The sequence below is a fragment of the Oncorhynchus tshawytscha genome, linkage group LG16 (genome assembly GCF_018296145.1).
Source record: "Oncorhynchus tshawytscha isolate Ot180627B linkage group LG16, Otsh_v2.0, whole genome shotgun sequence".
Classification (NCBI taxonomy): domain Eukaryota; kingdom Metazoa; phylum Chordata; class Actinopteri; order Salmoniformes; family Salmonidae; genus Oncorhynchus; species Oncorhynchus tshawytscha.
The window spans coordinates 22,678,805-22,699,361 of NC_056444.1; the positions used below are offsets into that span (position 1 = coordinate 22,678,805).

At 45.5% G+C, this 20,557-nt stretch overlaps 1 protein-coding gene across 2 annotated transcripts in view; it reads left to right on the forward strand.

Moving 5' to 3' along the window:
- Nucleotides 1–20,557, forward strand: part of LOC112215524 (guanine nucleotide exchange factor VAV3) — a 127,361-nt gene that overhangs the window by 39,229 nt on the left and 67,575 nt on the right. For both annotated transcript variants that reach the window (XM_042298986.1, XM_042298987.1), the window contains exons 3-4: nucleotides 15,701–15,759; nucleotides 15,857–15,925. In XM_042298986.1, the coding sequence (XP_042154920.1) occupies nucleotides 15,701–15,759; nucleotides 15,857–15,925 (128 nt within the window). The remainder of the gene's footprint in view (nucleotides 1–15,700; nucleotides 15,760–15,856; nucleotides 15,926–20,557) is intronic.

Below are 20,557 nucleotides of genomic sequence, written 5' to 3' on the forward strand. Positions count from 1 at the left end.
ATTCTTATTTAAAATGACGGCCTACCTCGGCCAAACCCTAGTCCTAGACGCTGGGCCATTTGTGTGCCGCCCTATGAGACTCCCACTCATGGCCTGTTGTGATACAGCCTGGAATCGAACCATGGTCTGTAGTGACACCTCTGGCACTGCGCCACTCGGGAGACCCAGATACTGGTACCAAGGGAAATACCATCGACTCAGAAAGATACAGAAACAGATACATACAGAGACGTGTTTCGTGAATCTGTGTAATGAGTATGGAGTAGTGTTGCCATGGTAGAACAGGGTTTAATGGGCTCCCCTAAGGCTATGCTAATAGATGCTAACCCACATAGAGCAAAGACTTGCGATGGTTATTCGTGGCTAACCCATTGTCAGGTGAGTGTGTGCAGGGAGTGCACCGGTGTTATACCATCCACAGTACACTGGGATAGTTGATAGTTGATTGTTTACCTGAATGATTAGTCATAAAACAGTTAAGGGCTTTTGTAGTCAATGAGCAAACCTCTGAAGTTTTTAATGTAACACTTTTCCTTTTAAGTTTACTCTTTAGTTGTGGTAAAAGGAAACGGTTTAGAACTCAGGCAGTTCTCCATCTCTGACTTCCCTGTTCGTTTATTTGACTCTGTGATGTCACCTTGTAGTGCTCTGCAGTCCATCCATTGGACACATTGGGAGCCACTTAGCCACTTAGCCATCATCTCTTTCAGACACAAGGGCCTCTGGGCTCTACTGAGATAAACTCAGGCTAAAATTAAAGTCTGATCCATAGTCAACAGTACAGGATCAAAGACTCCTTAAGGAGGGGAAGCTTTCGGGAATGTACATAAAGATTTCTACTTCACTATATACTGTATATATATATATATATATATATATATATATATATATATATATATATCATGTGGCCACAATGCTTACTCTCCCTTGTTCAGTTACGATGTCAGTATTTTAGGTCTACAAATGACTCTACAAGAAGCTGAATTATTGCTGCTTGGAAACATAAGTACGGCAATGTGCATTAGTGGCTGCTCGGGGGATGTGGGGCTAAAGTCTTAGTCCATATTTTCACCCAAAAGGCCCCTCTGAGAAGCCAGTGATTCAGTTTGTTTTATGTCCTCCTGCAAAGTGTAACACATGGCTAGTCTTTCAATCATGAGTTTCAAAGGGGATTTAGTCAATGGATTGGCGATTCTCCAAGACTATGGAATAGATGCCTGGGTTGGATATGGTGGATGCCTGTATGGTGGGTGGACACAGTAGTATTTTGCATGATCACAGTATAATACACACTTGTATATGTGTGAAATAGGACAAATATAAGCACCTACCTCATTATTTGCATTATCATTATGATTTAGTACAATCCTCAATGAAAAAGACAGGGGATTTTTTAGATGCATGCTTGATACATACACTACCATAGGGAACAGTGCTTTAATGCCTAGTGACATCTCCAAGCAACAACCTCGGAGCAATGAGCCAATCACCAGGCTGGATTCCAGCAGCGTATCTTCTCCATAGAGATCCTATTAAATTACATTCTAATTCCTAATACTATGATCTTCTTACTGGTCACGGGTGCCAGTCATGTCAAGAATAATAACAGTAGATTGTCACGGTTACATGGATTACGTGGCCGTTATGCAGATGAGGTGTGAGATTTGAATGAGATGAAAGGGAGGTGATTCCAGGGCTCCTCATTGCAAACAAATATTATATGACGCTCCATTACAACAAAAAGAGTATGAGTATGTACACCAGGTTATGTAGGCCTACAGTCAGACCCCATCAACACACCCGTTTGGAATTGAACCCTCACAACATGTCATTGATTACTTATAATATATTATTATTCTTTTCCTCGCCAAATTGTGTGTGACCAAAATCTGACCTAAAGTATTGGAAAATGCACACTGCTGGAAGATCATACATATATAGGCCTGAAGTTACTTTTACTGTAGTTGTGTGAAGAATACCTAAGTACACAGCCAATCTGTCAACAGGGCAGTAAGTTGTCACTTTACACAATGCACATAGTTGCACTGTGGCACAGCTCTCCTAGTAGCTAGACAAATCTCAGTAGACCCTCAGTGCCTTCCACGATGCATAATGCAGGTTTTCCTGCCTCAGTAATAGCAAATCAGGGACACACCATTGTCCTTCTGAGAGCATTAGGTCATGGAATAATGGAGAAAGGAAACTGTCACTGTGCTGCCTGGAGAAAAGGAGCTCAACTCATTAGACAATGGCTGTGTCTGAAATTGCACCATTTTCCTTATCCCCTATTCCCTATCCCCTATGTGGGCCCAAATTAAATTTAGTGCACTTAATAGGGAATAGGGTGCCATTTCGGAAGCGGCCAATGTGTCAATGTGCTGCTTGGAGAGAATAGGAGTAAGAGTCATGTGTTTCAGCTGCAGGGCTCTGCAGGTTCTGCCCTCAACTGTCCTCTGTGACCAGACTATCACACTTACCCTGAATCCCAAATCAACCCCTAGCCCATAGCCCCTAAGTCCTTTTGTGGATCTAAGAGGAAGAGTTGTAGTAGTGTTTTGACTATGTGCTTCTTCCCTGTAGGCTCTCTGCCCTCGCCTGTCCTCTGTGATCCTAGTCTCACTAACACACTTATACAGTGAGAGGATTTACATCCCAAATGGCACCGTGTTCTCTATATAGTGCACTACTTTAGACTCTGGGCCCTGGTCAAAAGTAGTGCACAATGTAGGGAATAGGGTGCCATTTGGGACACACATATAGTGGGAGGTGAAGTGTGGAGTGTTCTCATTGAAGCTGACAGTACAGTACAAACAGCTCGACTGTGATAACGTTTATACATCGAGATGCGGGTCTTGTCTCTCTTTACTCGAATGTTACGTAGGCCACGGCGGCGCTACATTGCATTGAAGTGTTGGTGGATTTCATGAACAGGTGACAATATCTGCTGTGTAAGGATCAGGGAGTGAAAATGTAGTTATCAACGGACATGGAACAGGACAGGACAGCATCTGGACAAGAACACAACAACATTAATGCAGACACAGTGAACAAACGGGGGAGCATACAGTTATAGACGGGGCAATCAACAAAGGAAAGGAGTCCAGGTGAGTCCAGTGAGCGCTGCTGCACATAATCAGTGACAGGAGTGCATAATGAAGGGCAGCCTGGGCTAGTAGGAGCAGGCGTGGCAGTACCCTGGAGGAAACAGGTACAGAAGTATCTATATCCACAGTAAAACAAGTCCTGTATCGACATAACCTGAAAGGCCGCTCAGCAAGGAAAATGCCACTACTCCAAAACCGCCATAAAAATGGCAGACTACGGTTTTCAACTGCACATGGGGACAAAGATCGTACTTTTTGGAGAAATGTCTTCTGGTCTGATGAAACAAAAATATAACTTATTTAGCCGTAATGACCATCGTTATGTTTGGAGGGAAAAGGGGGAGGCTTGCAAGCCAAAGAACACCATCCCAACCATGAAGCACGGGGGTGGCAGCATCATGTTGTGGAGGTGCTTTGCTGCAGGAGGGACTGGTGCACTTCCCCAAAAGATGGCATCATGAGGTAGGAAAAATATGTGGATATATTGAAGCAACATCTCAAGACATCAATCAGGAAGTTTAAGCTTGGTCGCAAATGGGTCTTCCAAATGGACAACGACCCCAAGCGTATTTCCAAAGTTTGGGAAGGATACCCGAAATGTTTGACCCAAGTTAAACAATTTAAAGGCAATGCTACCAAATACTAATTGAGTGTATGCAAACTTCTGACCCACTAGGAATGTGATGAAAGAAATAAAAGCTGAAATAAATCACTCTACTATTATTCTGACATTTCACATTCTTAAAATAAAGTGGTGATCATAAGTGACCTAAAACAGGGAATTTTTTACAAGGATAAAATGTCAGGAATTGTGAAAACTGAGTTTAAATGTATTTGGCTAAGGTGTATGTAAACTTCCGACTACAACTGTATGTGTGAGTACAATGCTGTGAATGCATGCTGTATGTGAGAAAGGGCTGTGAGTGTGTCTCTCTGTATGAATGTGATTGGGTATATGTTGTGTGTATGTGTATGTGTGTGAGTGAGTGTGTCAGCACATGTGTGAGTGTGTGGTGACCAGCTCCTAGCCTTCCTCCAGGGTAGTAGTAGACAGTGGGGGTTGTTGTAATATACCTTGGCATGGTGCCCTTGTCTTTGACCTTTCAAGGGCAGACAGGATAGAGTTATTAGCTTATCACATCCCAGTACTGCAGAAAAGAGAGAGAGAGGGAGGGGGAGAATGGGGGTGAGGGGGAGAGAGAGGGCGAGTGAGAGTGAGAAGGAGGGGGAGAGAGAGAGAGAAACAGAGAGAGAGCGAGAGAGAGATAGAGAGAAAGGGAGAGAGAGAGGGGGGATAGAGAGAGGAAGGGGGAGAGAGGGAGGTAGGGGGAGTGAGAGAGGGAGAGAGTGTGAGAAGGAGGGGGAGAGAGAGAGGGAGCAGGGAGAGAGAGAGCAAGAGAGAGAGAAAGAGAGAGAGAGAATGGCCGCCGTAGGCAGACCTGGCTCTCAAGAGAAGACAGGCTATGTGCACACTGCCCACACAATGAGGTGGAAACTGAGCCGGACTTTCTAACCTCCTGACAAATGTATGACCATATTAGAGTCACATATTTCCCTCAGATTACAGAGATACACAAAGAATTCTTTAACAAACCCTATTTTGATTAACTCCCATATCAATTGGGTGAAATACCACAGTGCGCCATCACAGCAGCGATATTTTGACCTGTTGCCACAAGAAAAGGGCAACCAGTGAAAAGCAAACACCATTGTAAATACAACTCAAATGTATGTTTATTTATTTTCCCTTTTGTAGTTTAACAATTTGGACGTAATATGACATTTGTAATGTCTTTATTCTTTTGGAACTTTTGTGAGTATAATGTTTACTTTTAATTTAGTTTATTCCACTTTTGTTTACTACCTAGTTCACTTGCTTTGGCAATGTTAACATATATTTCCCATGCCAATAAAACCCTTGCAATTAATTGAATTGAATTAGAGAGAGAGAGAGAGAATATTGACATAATATGACATTTGAAATGTCTTTGTTTCTTTTGGAACTTTTGTGAGTTTAATGTTTACTGTTCATTTGTATTGTTTATTTTTTACTTTTGTTTATTATCTACTTCACTTGCTTTGGCAATGTTAACTGAGAGATGGCGGGAGAGGGAGAGAATGAGGGGGAGAGAGTGTGTGGAGAGGGTCAGACAGAGAGGGGGAGAGGGTCAGACAGAGTGTGTGGAGAGGGTCAGACAGAGAGGGGGAGAGAGGGTCAGAGAGAGAGGGGAGAGGGTCAGAGAGAGAGGGAGGGTCAGAGAGGGTCAGAGAGAGAGGGGGGAGAGGGTCAGAGAGTGTGTGGAGAGGGTCAGGCAGAGAGGGGTCAGAGAGGGTCAGAGGGTCAGAGAGGGGGGAGAGGGTCAGACAGAGAGGGGGAGAGGGTCAGACAGAGAGGGGGAGAGGGTCAGACAGAGTGGGGAGAGGGTCAGACAGAGTGGGCGGAGGGGTCAGACAGAGAGGGGGAGAGGATCAGACAGAGAGGAGGGAGAGGGTCAGACAGAGAGAGGGGTGGAGAGGGTCAGACAGAGAGGGGGAGAGGGTCAGACAGGGTCAGACAGACAGAGAGAGGGTAGAGGTTGGGGGGGGAGAGGGTCAGACAGGTCAGACAGAGAGGGGGAGAGGGTCAGACAGAGGGGGGAAGGGTCAGACAGAGAGGGGGAGAGGGTCAGACAGAGAGGGGGAGAGGGTCAGACAGAGAGGGGGAGAGGGTCAGACAGAGGGGGGAGAGGGTCAGAGAGAGGGGGGATCAGACAGAGAGAGGGTCAGATAGAGAGAGGGGGAGAGGGTCAGACAGAGAGGGGGAGGGGGAGAGAGGGGGGAGGGTCAGACAGAGAGGGGGGAGAGGGTCAGACAGAGAGGGGGGGAGAGGGTCAGACAGAGAGGGGGAGGGTCAGACAGAGTGGGCAGAAGAGGGTCAGACAGAGAGGGGGAGAGGATCAGACAGAGAGGGAGGGTCAGACAGAGGGTCAGACAGAGAGAGAGGGTCAGACAGAGAGGGGAGAGGGTCAGACAGAGAGGGGGGAGAGGGTCAGACAGAGAGGGGAGAAGGTCAGGAGAGGGAGAGGGTCAGATAGAGAGAGAGGGTCAGAGAGAGAGGGGAAGGGTCAGACAGAGAGGGAGGGAGAGTGAGGGGTCAGATAGAGAGGGGGGAGAGGGTCAGACAGAGAGGGGGAGGGGTCAGACAGAGAGGGGGGGAGGGTCAGACAGAGAGGGGGAGAGGGTCAGACAGAGTGGGTGGAAAGGGTCAGACAGAGAGGGAGAGGGTCAGACAGAGGGGGAGAGAGGGGGAGAGGGTCAGACAGAGAGAGGGGGAGAGGGTCAGACAGAGAGAAGGGTCAGACAGAGAGGGGGAGAGGGTCAGATAGAGAGAGGGGGAAGGGTCAGACAGGAGAGGGTCAGACAGAGAGGGGGGAGAGGGTCAGACAGAGAGGGGGGGTCAGAAGGGGGGGGAGGGTCAGACAGAGAGGGGGGGGAGAGGGGGAGAGGGTCAGAGAGGGGGGGGAGAGGGTCAGATAGAGAGAGGGGACAGAGAGGGGGAAGGGTCAGATAGAGAGAGGGACAGAGAGGGGGAGAGGGTCAGACAGAGAGGGGGAAGGGTCAGGGTCAGACAGAGAGGGGGGGAGAGGGTCAGACAGAGAGGGAGAGGGTCAGACAGATAGGGGAGAGAGGGGTCAGACAGAGAGAGGGTCAGACAGAGAGGGGGGAAGGGTCAGACAGAGAGGGGGAGAGGGTCAGACAGAGAGAGGGGGAGAGGGTCAGACAGAGAGAGGGGAGAGGGTCAGATAGTGTGAGGGGGAGGGTCAGACAGAGAGGGGGGTCAGAGAGAGATGGGTCAGACAGAGAGAGGGGGAGAGGGTCAGACAGAGAGGGGGAGGGGTCAGACAGAGAGGGGGAGAGGGTCAGATAGAGAGAGGGTCAGACAGAGAGGGGGAGAGGGTCAGATAGAGAGGGGGTCAGACAGAGAGGGAGAGGGTCAGACAGAGAGGGGGATCAGACAGAGAGAGGGGAGAGGGTCAGACAGAGAGGAGGGAGAGGGTCAGACAGAGAGAGACAGGTGGAGAGGGGGTCAGACAGAGAGGGGGAGGGTCAGAGAGAGGGTCAGACAGAGAGGGGGAGGGGTCAGAGAGAGGTCAGACAGAGAGGGGGGGAGAGGGTCAGACAGAGAGTGGGGGAGAGGGTCAGGGTCAGAGAGAGGGGGGGGGAAAGGGTCAGACAGAGAGAGGGGAGAGAGGGTCAGATAGAGAGAGGGTGGAGAGGGTCAGACAGAGAGGGGGGGAGAGGGTCAGACAGAGAGGGGAGAGGGTGGTGGAGAGGGTCAGACAGAGAGGGGGAGAGGGTCAGACAGAGAGAGGGGGAGAGGGTCAGACAGAGAGATGGTGGAGAAAGGGTCAGACAGAGAGGGGGGGTCAGAGAGGGTCAGACAGAGAGAGTCAGGGGATGGTGGAGAGGGTCAGACAGAGAGAGGGGACAGAGGGGGGAGAGGGTCAGACAGAGAGATGGTGGAGAGGGTCAGACAGGGGGGGAGAGGGTCAGACAGAGAGAGGGGGAAGGGGTCAGACAGAGAGGGGGAAAGGGTCAGATAGAGAGAGGGGGAAAGGGTCAGATAGAGAGAGAAAAGGGTCAGATAGAGAGGTCTTGAATGGGTGGACGGACAGGCAGTTCTTCCAGGATGGAGTGGTCTGTGGGAGAGCGCTGATTGAGTAGTGTTTCAACGTGGTCAGCCCGCCTCATCAGGATCTGGTTTTGGTCCTTCAAGAGAGTCAGACCGTCAGCTGTTTTCATGGGGGGTGATGGTGTGACTTCTAGGGCCATATATAGCTTTAGTTGATTTGCAGAAATTGGGCATGTCTTTTTTGTCGGCGTCAATTTGAATTTCCTGTGCCTTATTCGTCCACCATTCGTTCTGCAGAGCATGCAAGGTTGTGTGTATACACACACACACACACACACACACACAGCTGGGGTTTTAGCGGATTTATTGCTAAAAGCTGAAGCAGAGCAACACCAGATGTCTTGGGTTCACTGAAGTACCCCTTTTCTGAGTAACACCTTCTCTAGAACTGCTTTGTAAGACCAGTTCTATTTTCCCTAGCACTGAGTGCATTTGTGAAATTGCTGACTGTTGAATAGACCTCTTGTGGTCTTCCCCACTCCAGAAAAAGAAACGTAAATGATTTGTCACTAAGGGCAATTACACAATTAAGTGCAAAAAGGGATTCTAAAACTTTCATGGGTCTGTTTTCCCTACTGCAGATAAAAGTACTGTAACAACCCTTTCAACAATAGTTGAGGGACATAGTTTCCCCTTTGAAATACAAAACAAGATTTAAAAAAATCTTGTTCATGTTTAAGTGACACACACATGTGCATGTACACACATGCGCGCGCACACACACAAACACACACACACATTTAACACACATGTTTAAGTGAAACACACACACACACCTGCTGTGGCTAAATACGCTATTATCTCTTAGTCACACAATAAACTTACTGGAAATGTTTTTAATTCCAAGATGGCTAAAACCTTGTCTTAAACTCAGGGCAGTGAGCGAAAAAGCCCATGAAAGCAATTTAACATATTTAATTCACTCACAAACTTCGTCTAAAAGTTTCAGTATTGATTATTTTAAACCCAAGAACATGTTTTAGAACAGTAATCTCAGTAAGAAATATGCTAACATGATTGCAGTTGCTAGCTAGATAGCTAGCTAAAATGGTTGCCTAGCAACAAACATCTTCAGGAGATATTTGAGAAGTTTGTAAGAAAATCATTACCGTAATATATTGTTGAGGAAGTGCACTGACGAACTATGTTATGAACTTCTTATTTTTTTTCTGAAGAAGTGTTTTGTGAATCTGGGCCCTGGTCTTCTTATGATGCCGTGAGCTGAAGTCTGCTCTCTATTGCACAGTCCATAATCATAACTTGAAACTCTGTGGTTGGTACGGAGTAATATGCTGACCTGGTTTTTAATGTCAGTGTTCAAAATGAGTTCATTTATAGTCAACAACTTACCATATGATCGGGTTTGAACTTCTTTTGTCAATCATTGCTAAGCTTTGTAATGATGTGTTTTCTGGTTTGTGGTTTAGATAAAGTGGGTTGAAAGTGAGCAGTATTTTAAAGTCTGTATAAAAGTGGTGTTTTGTTAGAATGTGCTTGGTGTTTATGATTCATGAAGCCAAGCTATTACAGAGCACTCGCCCTAAACTGGCCCCAGAACATTCTGGAGACCTTCCCAAACACACAGCTCAGAAAGCATTAACAGCCTGTCTCAGGAGAGGCGTTCATTCAAACCTGCCACGCAATCACACCACGCCCGCCTGCACGCGCAGACTTACGCACGCACACACGCACACACACACCACCAACCACGCCAACAACCCCAGCTGGTCCCAGAAAGCCTCACTAACCATCAATCACTCTGAGCTATTACATCATTTCCTGTTCGTCAGCCAGTCAGCCTGTCAGTCAGTCAGCCGGTCAGTCAGCCACCTAGTCAGCCATTCACCCAGCCAGTCAGTCAGTTAGCCACCTAGTCAGCTATCCACCCAGCCAGTCAATCAGCCACCTAGTCAACCAGTCAGTCAATCAGCCACCAAGCCAGCCAGTCAGCCAGCTAGTCATCCATCTAGTCAGCCAGCCAGTCAGTCAGCCACCTAGCCAGCCACCCACCCAGCCAGTCAGCCACTTAGTCAGCCAGCCACCAAGCCAGTCAGCCAGTCATCCAGTCAGCTAGTCAGCCAGGCAGCCAGCGACCCAGCCAGTCAGCCAGCCAGTAGGCTTCCCAATGGGACCAACGGGCAGAAGATGACCTTATAATCAGATCTACAATCAGTTGACTCTCCTGCAATCCTAGCCTTCAAAAACCAAGAGGAGAGAAACAGAACTAACCCTCAGAATTCAGCCTAGTGCTCCAGGGTGACTCACAGTACAGGTTCATGCTCTAGTGAGATGTTAGATGGAGTATTCTAGACAGAACATGGGTTCATAGAAAGATGATGCAACAGAGAAGACAGCCATAGAGTGATCAGGGTTTAGGGAGAATAGGGGGAGAGTGAGAGGGGGGAGTCCCTGTGGAGACTGTCTCACAGGCTGCATACGCTGCATGACTATGTCTAGAGCCAAACACTCCAACATCTCAGTGTGGGCATAGCGTAGTCTACTGGTACTGAAAAGTCTTCTCTTTTTCATGCCAGGTTCAAAAGATAACATACTCTGCTTTCAAAGGAACACAAAGGACACACAAGCACACACACATTAGTGTAGAATGTCTATGACCCTAATATGATGTACTATCTGACCCCATTATTATCTGAAGGCTATAGGCCCATAAATGTATCCAATGGTAGCAAAGGTTGCGAGCCTTGCATCGCCACTCGAAATACTATAAGATGCATGTGTATAGGTTTACCGTTATTCAGTTATTAAGAGGCTAAGGAACAAAGAGCTAAAATCTTGCAATCGATGTCCTAGCAATAAATGATTGAGTTAACCTTAGCTCAGAGATGCACAGTTACATGCTGACCACACCGCTCGTGTTGCAAAATAAATGTACATGTTCTTCAATCATCGGTCTGTGTAGCCGGGTGCTAAAATAGAACATGGTTCTACTTGTGATGCTCAGCGTGCTGCAAGTCCTGCCTCTCAAATCTCCTCATTGGTTTTTAGGAGTATATACCCACGTGCCATCTCCTCATTGGTTTTTACGAGCGTATACCCACGTGGGTGATTGAAAGATGAACGTAGGTCCACACTCCAGTCAGTTGTAGTAATGCTGTAAAGTTGGTGGCCAACTGCCATATAAAGTCCAAAGAAGAAAAAGAAGCCTGAAGGAAGGAGGAGAGATGATGAGAAACAAATTCGGTTTGCCGTTTTATCTGGGGATTAATTGTCAGAGTAGAGGACCTTGTGCATTTCAGGTAAAATAACCACCCAAGGTTTATATCCCAGGAAAGATTTGCCATAAATGTTTGTTTGTCCTGATCGCGTCTGGTGTGGGTGAACAAAATCAACTTGCGCGCGACAGCGCTTGCGGACGCACGTGTGCGGTTTGGTCAGCATGTTAGAGACTGAGCATATATGCTATGTATATTGGGAATAACATTTACCATTAGACATTTCACCAAATAATAATTCAAATAATATTACTCAGATTGTGAGGACTACGGTTCGGATCTATTTAAATGTAATCAGATGTTTTACAGTTATGCAATACGAATACAATTAACAAATGGTACATCCTTTGTCTTAACAGCATGGAACATTCACCACTATGACATACACACGTACAGTACCAGTCAAAAGTTTGGACACACCTACTCATTCAAGGGTTTTTCATTATTTAAAAAAAGTTCTATATGGTAGAATAATAGTGAAGACGTTAAAACTATGAAATAACACATATTGAATCATGTAGTAACCAAAAAAGTGGTAAACAAATCAAAATATATTTTATATTTGAGATTCTTCAATGTAGGCACCCTGTGCCTTGATGACAACTTTGCACACTGTTGGCTTTTTCAACATATGCTGAGTTCCCACATATGCTGAGCACTTGTTGGCTGCTTCTCCTTCATTCTGCGGTACAACTTATCCCAAACCATCTCAATTGGGTTGAGGTCGGGTGATTGTGGATGCCTGGTCACCTGATGCAGCACTCCATCACTCTTCTTCTTGGTCAAATAGCCCTTACACAGCCTGGAGGTGTGTTGGGTCATTGTCCTGTTGAAAAACAAATGATACTCCAACCAGATGGGATGGCGTATAGCTGCAGAATGCTGTGGTAGCCATGCTGGTTAAGTGTGCCTTGAATTCAAAATAAATCACAGTCAGTGTCACCATCAAAGCACCCCCACATCATCACACCTCCTCCTCCATGCTTCATTGTGGGAACCACACATGTGGAGATCATCCATTCACCTACACTGCATCTCACAAAGACACAGTGGTTGGAACCAAAAATCTCAAATTTGACTCATCAGACCAAAGAACAGATTTCCAACCAGTCTAATGTCCATTGCTTGTGTTTCTTGGTCCAAGCAAATCTCTTCTTCTTTAGTAGTTGTTTCTTTGCAGCAATTCGACCATGAAGGCCTGATTCCACCCAGTCTCCTCTGAACAGTTGATGTTGAGATGTGTCTGTTACTTGAACTCTGTGAAGCATTTATTTGGGCTGCAATTTCTGAGGCTGGTAACTCTAATGAACTTATCCTCTGCAGCAGAGGTAACTCTGGGTCGTCCTTTCCTGTGGCGGTCCTGTGGCGTTCCTCATGAGTGCCGGTTTCGTCATAGCGCTTGCTGGTTTTTGCCACTGCACTTGAAGAAACTTTCAAAGTTCTTGAAATTGTTCGGATTGACTGAACTTCACGTGTTAAAGTAATGATGGACTGTAATTTCTCTTTGCTTATTTGAGCTTTTTTTTGCCATAATATGTACTTGGTATTTTACCAAATAGGGCTATCTTATGTATGCCACCCCTACCGTGTCAAAACACAACTGATTGTCTCAAACGCAGTAAGAAGGAAAGAAATAGCACAAATGAACTTTTGACATGGCACATTACTTGAAATGCATTCCAGGTGCATTCCAGGCATTCCAGGTGACTACCTCATGAAGCTGGTTAAGAGAATGCCAAGAGATCAATGTTTAAACCCAGCTTTTATTCTTCCAAGAGCGCCAAATCCCAGTATCTTCCATCATAAAAATTAACCTCACTTTGCATGGCTCAAAACATTAAAACAGAAGGCATAAAACTACACATGCATTCTCTAATCTAATCATCACACCTCAACACTGTATGATAAGAGCACACCCCTGTGTCGCTCCTCTGGAACTGTCCGCCGTCCGACAAACAGAATAACACAGGGTCTGTACAATAAAACATATCAAAATACATAGCTCTTTAAGAACTCTTGAAACAATCCAAACACTTCCTTCACACAGTAACATTCATTTAGTCATTTCAAGTTTCATCAGTCATCACACTTCTCCTGGTGTCAGTCTCCCCAGGACCTCTGTGGGAACGCCTCTTCCTGAAAATTGCCACGGCGAAAGTGTGACTATCCTGCGAGATGTAAATATACAGCCATCCATCCAGATAATGTCAAATTGAATCAACACGCCTTTGTCTCTCTCTCTTTCCTTATCTTTATCTCCCTCTCTCACCATCTCCCTCTTTCTCTCTCTTTCTTTCGCCCTCTCTCTCACTCACTCTCTCTCACTCACTCACTCTCTCTCTCTCTCTCTCTCTCTCTCTCTCTCTCAATTCAATTCAATTCAATAGATTTATTGGCATGGCGAACATGTTAACATTGCCAAAGCAAGTGAAATAGATAATAAACAAAAGTGAAATAAACAATAAACATGAACAGTAAACATTACGCTCACAGAAGTTCCAAAAGAATAAAGACATTTCAAATGTCATATTATGTCTAATATTATGTCTATATACAGTGTTGTAACGATGTCCAAATAGTTAAATTACAAAAGGGAAAATAAATAAACATAAATAAGGGTTTATTTACAATGATGTTTATCCTCATTGGTTGCTCTTTTCTTGTGGCAACAGGTCACAAATCTGCAGTGATGGCACACTGTGGTATTTCACCCAGTAGATATGGGAGTTAATCAAAATTGGGTTTGTTTTCAAATTCTTTGTGGATCTGTGTATTCTGAGGGAAATATGTGTCTCTAGGTTAGGAAGTGCAGCTCAGTTTCCACCTCATTTTGTGGGCAGTGGGCACATAGCCTGTCTCCTCTTGAGAGCCAGGTCTGCCTACGGCGGCCTTTCTCAATAGCAAGGCTATGCTCACTGAGTCTGTACATAGTCAAAGCTTTCCTTAAGATTGCGTCAGTCACAGTGGTCAGGTTTTCTGCCGCTGTGTACTCTCTGTTTAGGGCCAAATAGCAATCTAGTTTGCTCTGTTTTTCTCTCTCTCTTTTCCCCTCTCTGTCCTTCTTGCTCTCCATCCCACTCCATCTCCCTGTCTGTCTGGGCCCCACAGGGCCTGCAGTCATGTTGGGGAAATACCACACCCTTATCTGACACATTGGGGCGGCAGGTAGCCTAATGGTTAGAGTGTTGGACTAGTAGCCGAAAGGTTGCAAGATTGAATCCCTGAGCTGACAAGGTAAAAATCTGTCGTTCTTCCCCTGAACAGGCAGTTAACCCACTGTTCCCTGGTAGGCTGTCATTGTAAATAAGAACTTGTTCTTATCTGACTTGCCTACTTAAATAAAGGTCAAAAATAAAACAAAATAAAAAGATAAAACATTCAATAACACTAACACGTTACTGTGACCTCTAGTTGGGGTCAACAGCAGAATGGACCACAACCTTCATGATGCACTTCACCTAACCCAGTCCAGTGGAGAGCAATAGTAGTATCATCAATCTGCTTTGAGTCACAGGCCAATTAAAAACTATAGATCTCTTGGCCAATATCCCGTGTGTGGTTGTGTGTGTCTATTAGTAGCGTGGCTGGGTGAGGGAACATCTAGATGAGCTAGTGTGAACAGTATTGATCAGTGAGAGCTGAGGGCTAGTGATGAAGTGTGTGTGAGTCTGCCTTTACAGGCCAATAGATCGTCTACAGAGAAAAAGGAAAATATTACACCAATGAATCAACAGGAGATTTCTATAGGTTACGCAATATGAAGCCACTATAAGAACATGTTTGTTGAAAGTTGTCTTTTTGATCACCCAGCATACAATGCTCTTATTGTACTGTATCAGGTCAAGGGCATTGTCATTACGGACTAATTCAGCGTGTCAATCACATGTTAATTGACTCACAGAGCCAAACACTACTAATTCATTTAAAGATACAATCATTGATTTTATTCTTCAACCACGTTTACACTATCCTATCGCCATATTGGTCTATTTGTATTTTTGAAATTTCATTGCTATTTTATCTAGTAATTTATGCAGCGTGATTTATTAACAGGAATTTCTATAGGGATTATAATGGGGAAATATAAGATCACTAAGGTTCACATTCAGTTTAGAGTGATTATCACATTTTTTTGCATACTTATATATTTCCCCTTTCTGTAATACATATGATTTCATGTTCTGTTTTTGACACTCAAGGTCTGGGTTGATGGTCACTAGACTTGATACTGAATGTTATGGATTATTCTCATATCTGTTGATAGTGATTGATGCCAGACTGAAGGTACAATGACCTAAGACACACTGATTATTCCATGTTGTGCTGTATTGATGACATTCTTTAACAGCTGATAAAGTCATAGCCTTTTATTTGGGTTTCCTACAAGCCTCTCAGTTTGGTGTTTAAAGAACATTTGGTGATGTCGGAAACAAGAAACAAAAATATGTTAATTAACTTTGCAATTAAACACCATGTTCTTAACTTTATGGATTATGTTGGAATGTCATGTAATCACTCACAATTTTATTTTATTTTTTATACTCACTATTTACTACTCTTCCACAGGTCTCTTAGGTAATGCTCTACTATTGGATAACACTGCCCTCTAGTGACTTAAACGCAGAAGTACAACATTAATATGATCATTACAATAACCAAGTCTATAACATTTCCATTCATTTTCATTGCAGGTTATGGACACATTGTCCAAACTGTCCCACACCACGATTTCAGAACAAACCGGAATAAAGTAAGTTCTGACCAAGTGTTTATTCCAATTAAAAAATTGAATTGGGTTTTGTATTAGTACATGTTTGGTGGCATGACATCACCTTTCTTTCCAAAAGGGCTTTTCCTTCAGAGGAGAGTCTAGAAGAAGATGAGGACATCTATAACCACCTAGAAGACTTGATTGAGTAAGTCCACCTCACCTCTCTACTCACAACTTCTTGTCCCTGTCTTCTTCTGGGATAACACAGCTGCTAAGCTAATTGGCTTAGTTGATGTAGGCTGTCAGAGATGGCCAGTGGCTCTACTCACACTTACACTGTCCCAGGCTTCTGGACAAACCCACACAGAAACACAAAGAGTCACAAACCCACACAGACACATAAAGAGTCACAAACCCACACAGAAACACAAAGAGTCACAAACCCACACAGACACACAAAGAGTCACAAACCCACACAGAAACACAAAGAGTCACAAACCCACACAGACACACAAAGAGTCACAAACCCACACAGATACACAAAGAGTCACAAACCCACACAGAAACACAAAGAGTCCCAAACCCACACAGACAGACGCACACAAAGATTCACAAACCCACACAGAAACACAAAGAGTCACAAACCCACACAGACACACAAAGAGTCCCAAACCCACACAGACGCACACAAAGATTCACGAACCCACACAGATACACAAAGAGTCCCAAACCCATACAGACAGACGCACACAAAGAGTCACAAACCCACACAGACACACAAAGAGTCCCAAACCCATACAGAAACACAAAGAGTCACAAACCCACACAGACACACAAAGAGTCCCAAACCAACACAGACACACAAGGAGTCACAAACCCACACCGACACACAAAGAGTCACAAACCCACACAGACGTACAAAGAGTCCCAAACCTACACAGACAGACACACAAAAAGTCACAACCCACACAGACACACAAAGAGTCCTAAACCCACACAGACACACAAGGAGTCACAAACCCACACCGTCACACAAAGAGTCACAAACCCACACAGACGCACAAAAAGTCACAAACCCACACAGACACACAAAGAGTCACAAACCCACACATGCACACAAAGATTCACAAACCCACACAGATACACAAAGAGTCACAAACCCACACAGACACACAAAGAGTCACAAACCCACACAGGCATACAAAGAGTCACAAACCCAAACATACACACAAAGAGTCCCAAACCCACACAGACACACAAACAGTCACAAACCCACACAGACACACAGTCACAAACCCACACAGACACACAAAGAGTCACAAACCCATGCAGACACACAAAGAGTCACAAACCCATGCAGACACACAAAGAGTCACAAACCCATGCAGACACACAAAGAGTCACAAACCCACACAGACACACAAAGAGTCACAAACCTATGCAGACACACAAAGAGTCACAAACCCACACAGACACACAAAGAGTCACAAACCCACGCAGACACACAGTCACAAACCCACACAGACACACAAAGAGTCACAAACCCACACAGACACACAGTCACAAACCCATGCAGACACACAGTCACAAACCCACGCAGACACACAAAGAGTCACAAACCCACGCAGACACACAGTCACAAACCCATGCAGACACACAAAGACTCATAAACCCATGCAGACACACAAAGAGTCACAAACCCACGCAGACACACAGTCACAAACCCACACAGACACACAAAGAGTCACAAACCCACGCAGACACACAGTCACAAACCCATGCAGACACACAAAGAGTCATAAACCCATGCAGACACACAGTCATAAACCCACGCAGACACACAATGAGTCACAAACCCATGCAGACACACAAAGAGTCACAAACCCACGCAGACACACAAAGAGTCACAAACCCACGCAGACACACAGTCACAAACCCACACAGACACACAAAGAGTCACAAACCCACGCAGACACACAGTCACAAACCCATGCAGACACACAAAGAGTCATAAACCCATGCAGACACACAGTCATAAACCCACGCAGACACACAATGAGTCACAAACCCACGCAGACACACAGTCACAAACCCACGCAGACACACAGTCATAAACCCACGCAGACACACAAACAGTCATAAACCCACGCAGACACACAGTCACAAACCCACGCAGACACACAGTCATAAACCCACGCAGACGCACAAAAAGTCACAAACCCACACAGACACACAAAGAGTCACAAACCCACACATGCACACAAAGATTCACAAACCCACACAGATACACAAAGAGTCACAAACCCACACAGACACACAAAGAGTCACAAACCCACACAGGCATACAAAGAGTCACAAACCCAAACATACACACAAAGAGTCCCAAACCCACACAGACACACAAACAGTCACAAACCCACACAGACACACAGTCACAAACCCACACAGACACACAAAGAGTCACAAACCCATGCAGACACACAAAGAGTCACAAACCCATGCAGACACACAAAGAGTCACAAACCCATGCAGACACACAAAGAGTCACAAACCCACACAGACACACAAAGAGTCACAAACCCACACAGAAACACAAAGAGTCACAAACCCACACAGACACACAAAGAGTCACAAACCCACACAGATACACAAAGAGTCACAAACCCACACAGAAACACAAAGAGTCCCAAACCCACACAGACAGACGCACACAAAGATTCACAAACCCACACAGAAACACAAAGAGTCACAAACCCACACAGACACACAAAGAGTCCCAAACCCACACAGACGCACACAAAGATTCACGAACCCACACAGATACACAAAGAGTCCCAAACCCATACAGACAGACGCACACAAAGAGTCACAAACCCACACAGACACACAAAGAGTCCCAAACCCATACAGAAACACAAAGAGTCACAAACCCACACAGACACACAAAGAGTCCCAAACCAACACAGACACACAAGGAGTCACAAACCCACACCGACACACAAAGAGTCACAAACCCACACAGACGTACAAAGAGTCCCAAACCTACACAGACAGACACACAAAAGTCACAACCCACACAGACACACAAAGAGTCCTAAACCCACACAGACACACAAGGAGTCACAAACCCACACCGTCACACAAAGAGTCACAAACCCACACAGACGCACAAAAAGTCACAAACCCACACAGACACACAAAGAGTCACAAACCCACACATGCACACAAAGATTCACAAACCCACACAGATACACAAAGAGTCACAAACCCACACAGACACACAAAGAGTCACAAACCCACACAGGCATACAAAGAGTCACAAACCCAAACATACACACAAAGAGTCCCAAACCCACACAGACACACAAACAGTCACAAACCCACACAGACACACAGTCACAAACCCACACAGACACACAAAGAGTCACAAACCCATGCAGACACACAAAGAGTCACAAACCCATGCAGACACACAAAGAGTCACAAACCCATGCAGACACACAAAGAGTCACAAACCCACACAGACACACAAAGAGTCACAAACCTATGCAGACACACAAAGAGTCACAAACCCACACAGACACACAAAGAGTCACAAACCCACGCAGACACACAGTCACAAACCCACACAGACACACAAAGAGTCACAAACCCACGCAGACACACAGTCACAAACCCATGCAGACACACAAAGAGTCATAAACCCATGCAGACACACAAAGAGTCACAAACCCACGCAGACACACAAAGAGTCACAAACCCACGCAGACACACAGTCACAAACCCACACAGACACACAAAGAGTCACAAACCCACGCAGACACACAGTCACAAACCCATGCAGACACACAAAGAGTCATAAACCCATGCAGACACACAGTCATAAACCCACGCAGACACACAATGAGTCACAAACCCATGCAGACACACAAAGAGTCACAAACCCACGCAGACACACAAAGAGTCACAAACCCACGCAGACACACAGTCACAAACCCACACAGACACACAAAGAGTCACAAACCCACGCAGACACACAGTCACAAACCCATGCAGACACACAAAGAGTCATAAACCCATGCAGACACACAGTCATAAACCCACGCAGACACACAATGAGTCACAAACCCACGCAGACACACAGTCACAAACCCACGCAGACACACAGTCATAAACCCACGCAGACACACAAACAGTCATAAACCCACGCAGACACACAGTCACAAACCCACGCAGACACACAGTCATAAACCCACGCAGACGCACAAAAAGTCACAAACCCACACAGACACACAAAGAGTCACAAACCCACACATGCACACAAAGATTCACAAACCCACACAGATACACAAAGAGTCACAAACCCACACAGACACACAAAGAGTCACAAACCCACACAGGCATACAAAGAGTCACAAACCCAAACATACACACAAAGAGTCCCAAACCCACACAGACACACAAACAGTCACAAACCCACACAGACACACAGTCACAAACCCACACAGACACACAAAGAGTCACAAACCCATGCAGACACACAAAGAGTCACAAACCCATGCAGACACACAAAGAGTCACAAACCCATGCAGACACACAAAGAGTCACAAACCCACACAGACACACAAAGAGTCACAAACCCATGCAGACACACAAAGAGTCACAAACCCACGCTGACACACAAAGAGTCACAAACCCATGCAGACACACAAAGAGTCATAAACCCACGCAGACACACAAAGAGTCACAAACCCACACAGACGTACAAAGAGTCCCAAACCTACACAGACAGACACACAAAAGTCACAACCCACACAGACACACAAAGAGTCCTAAA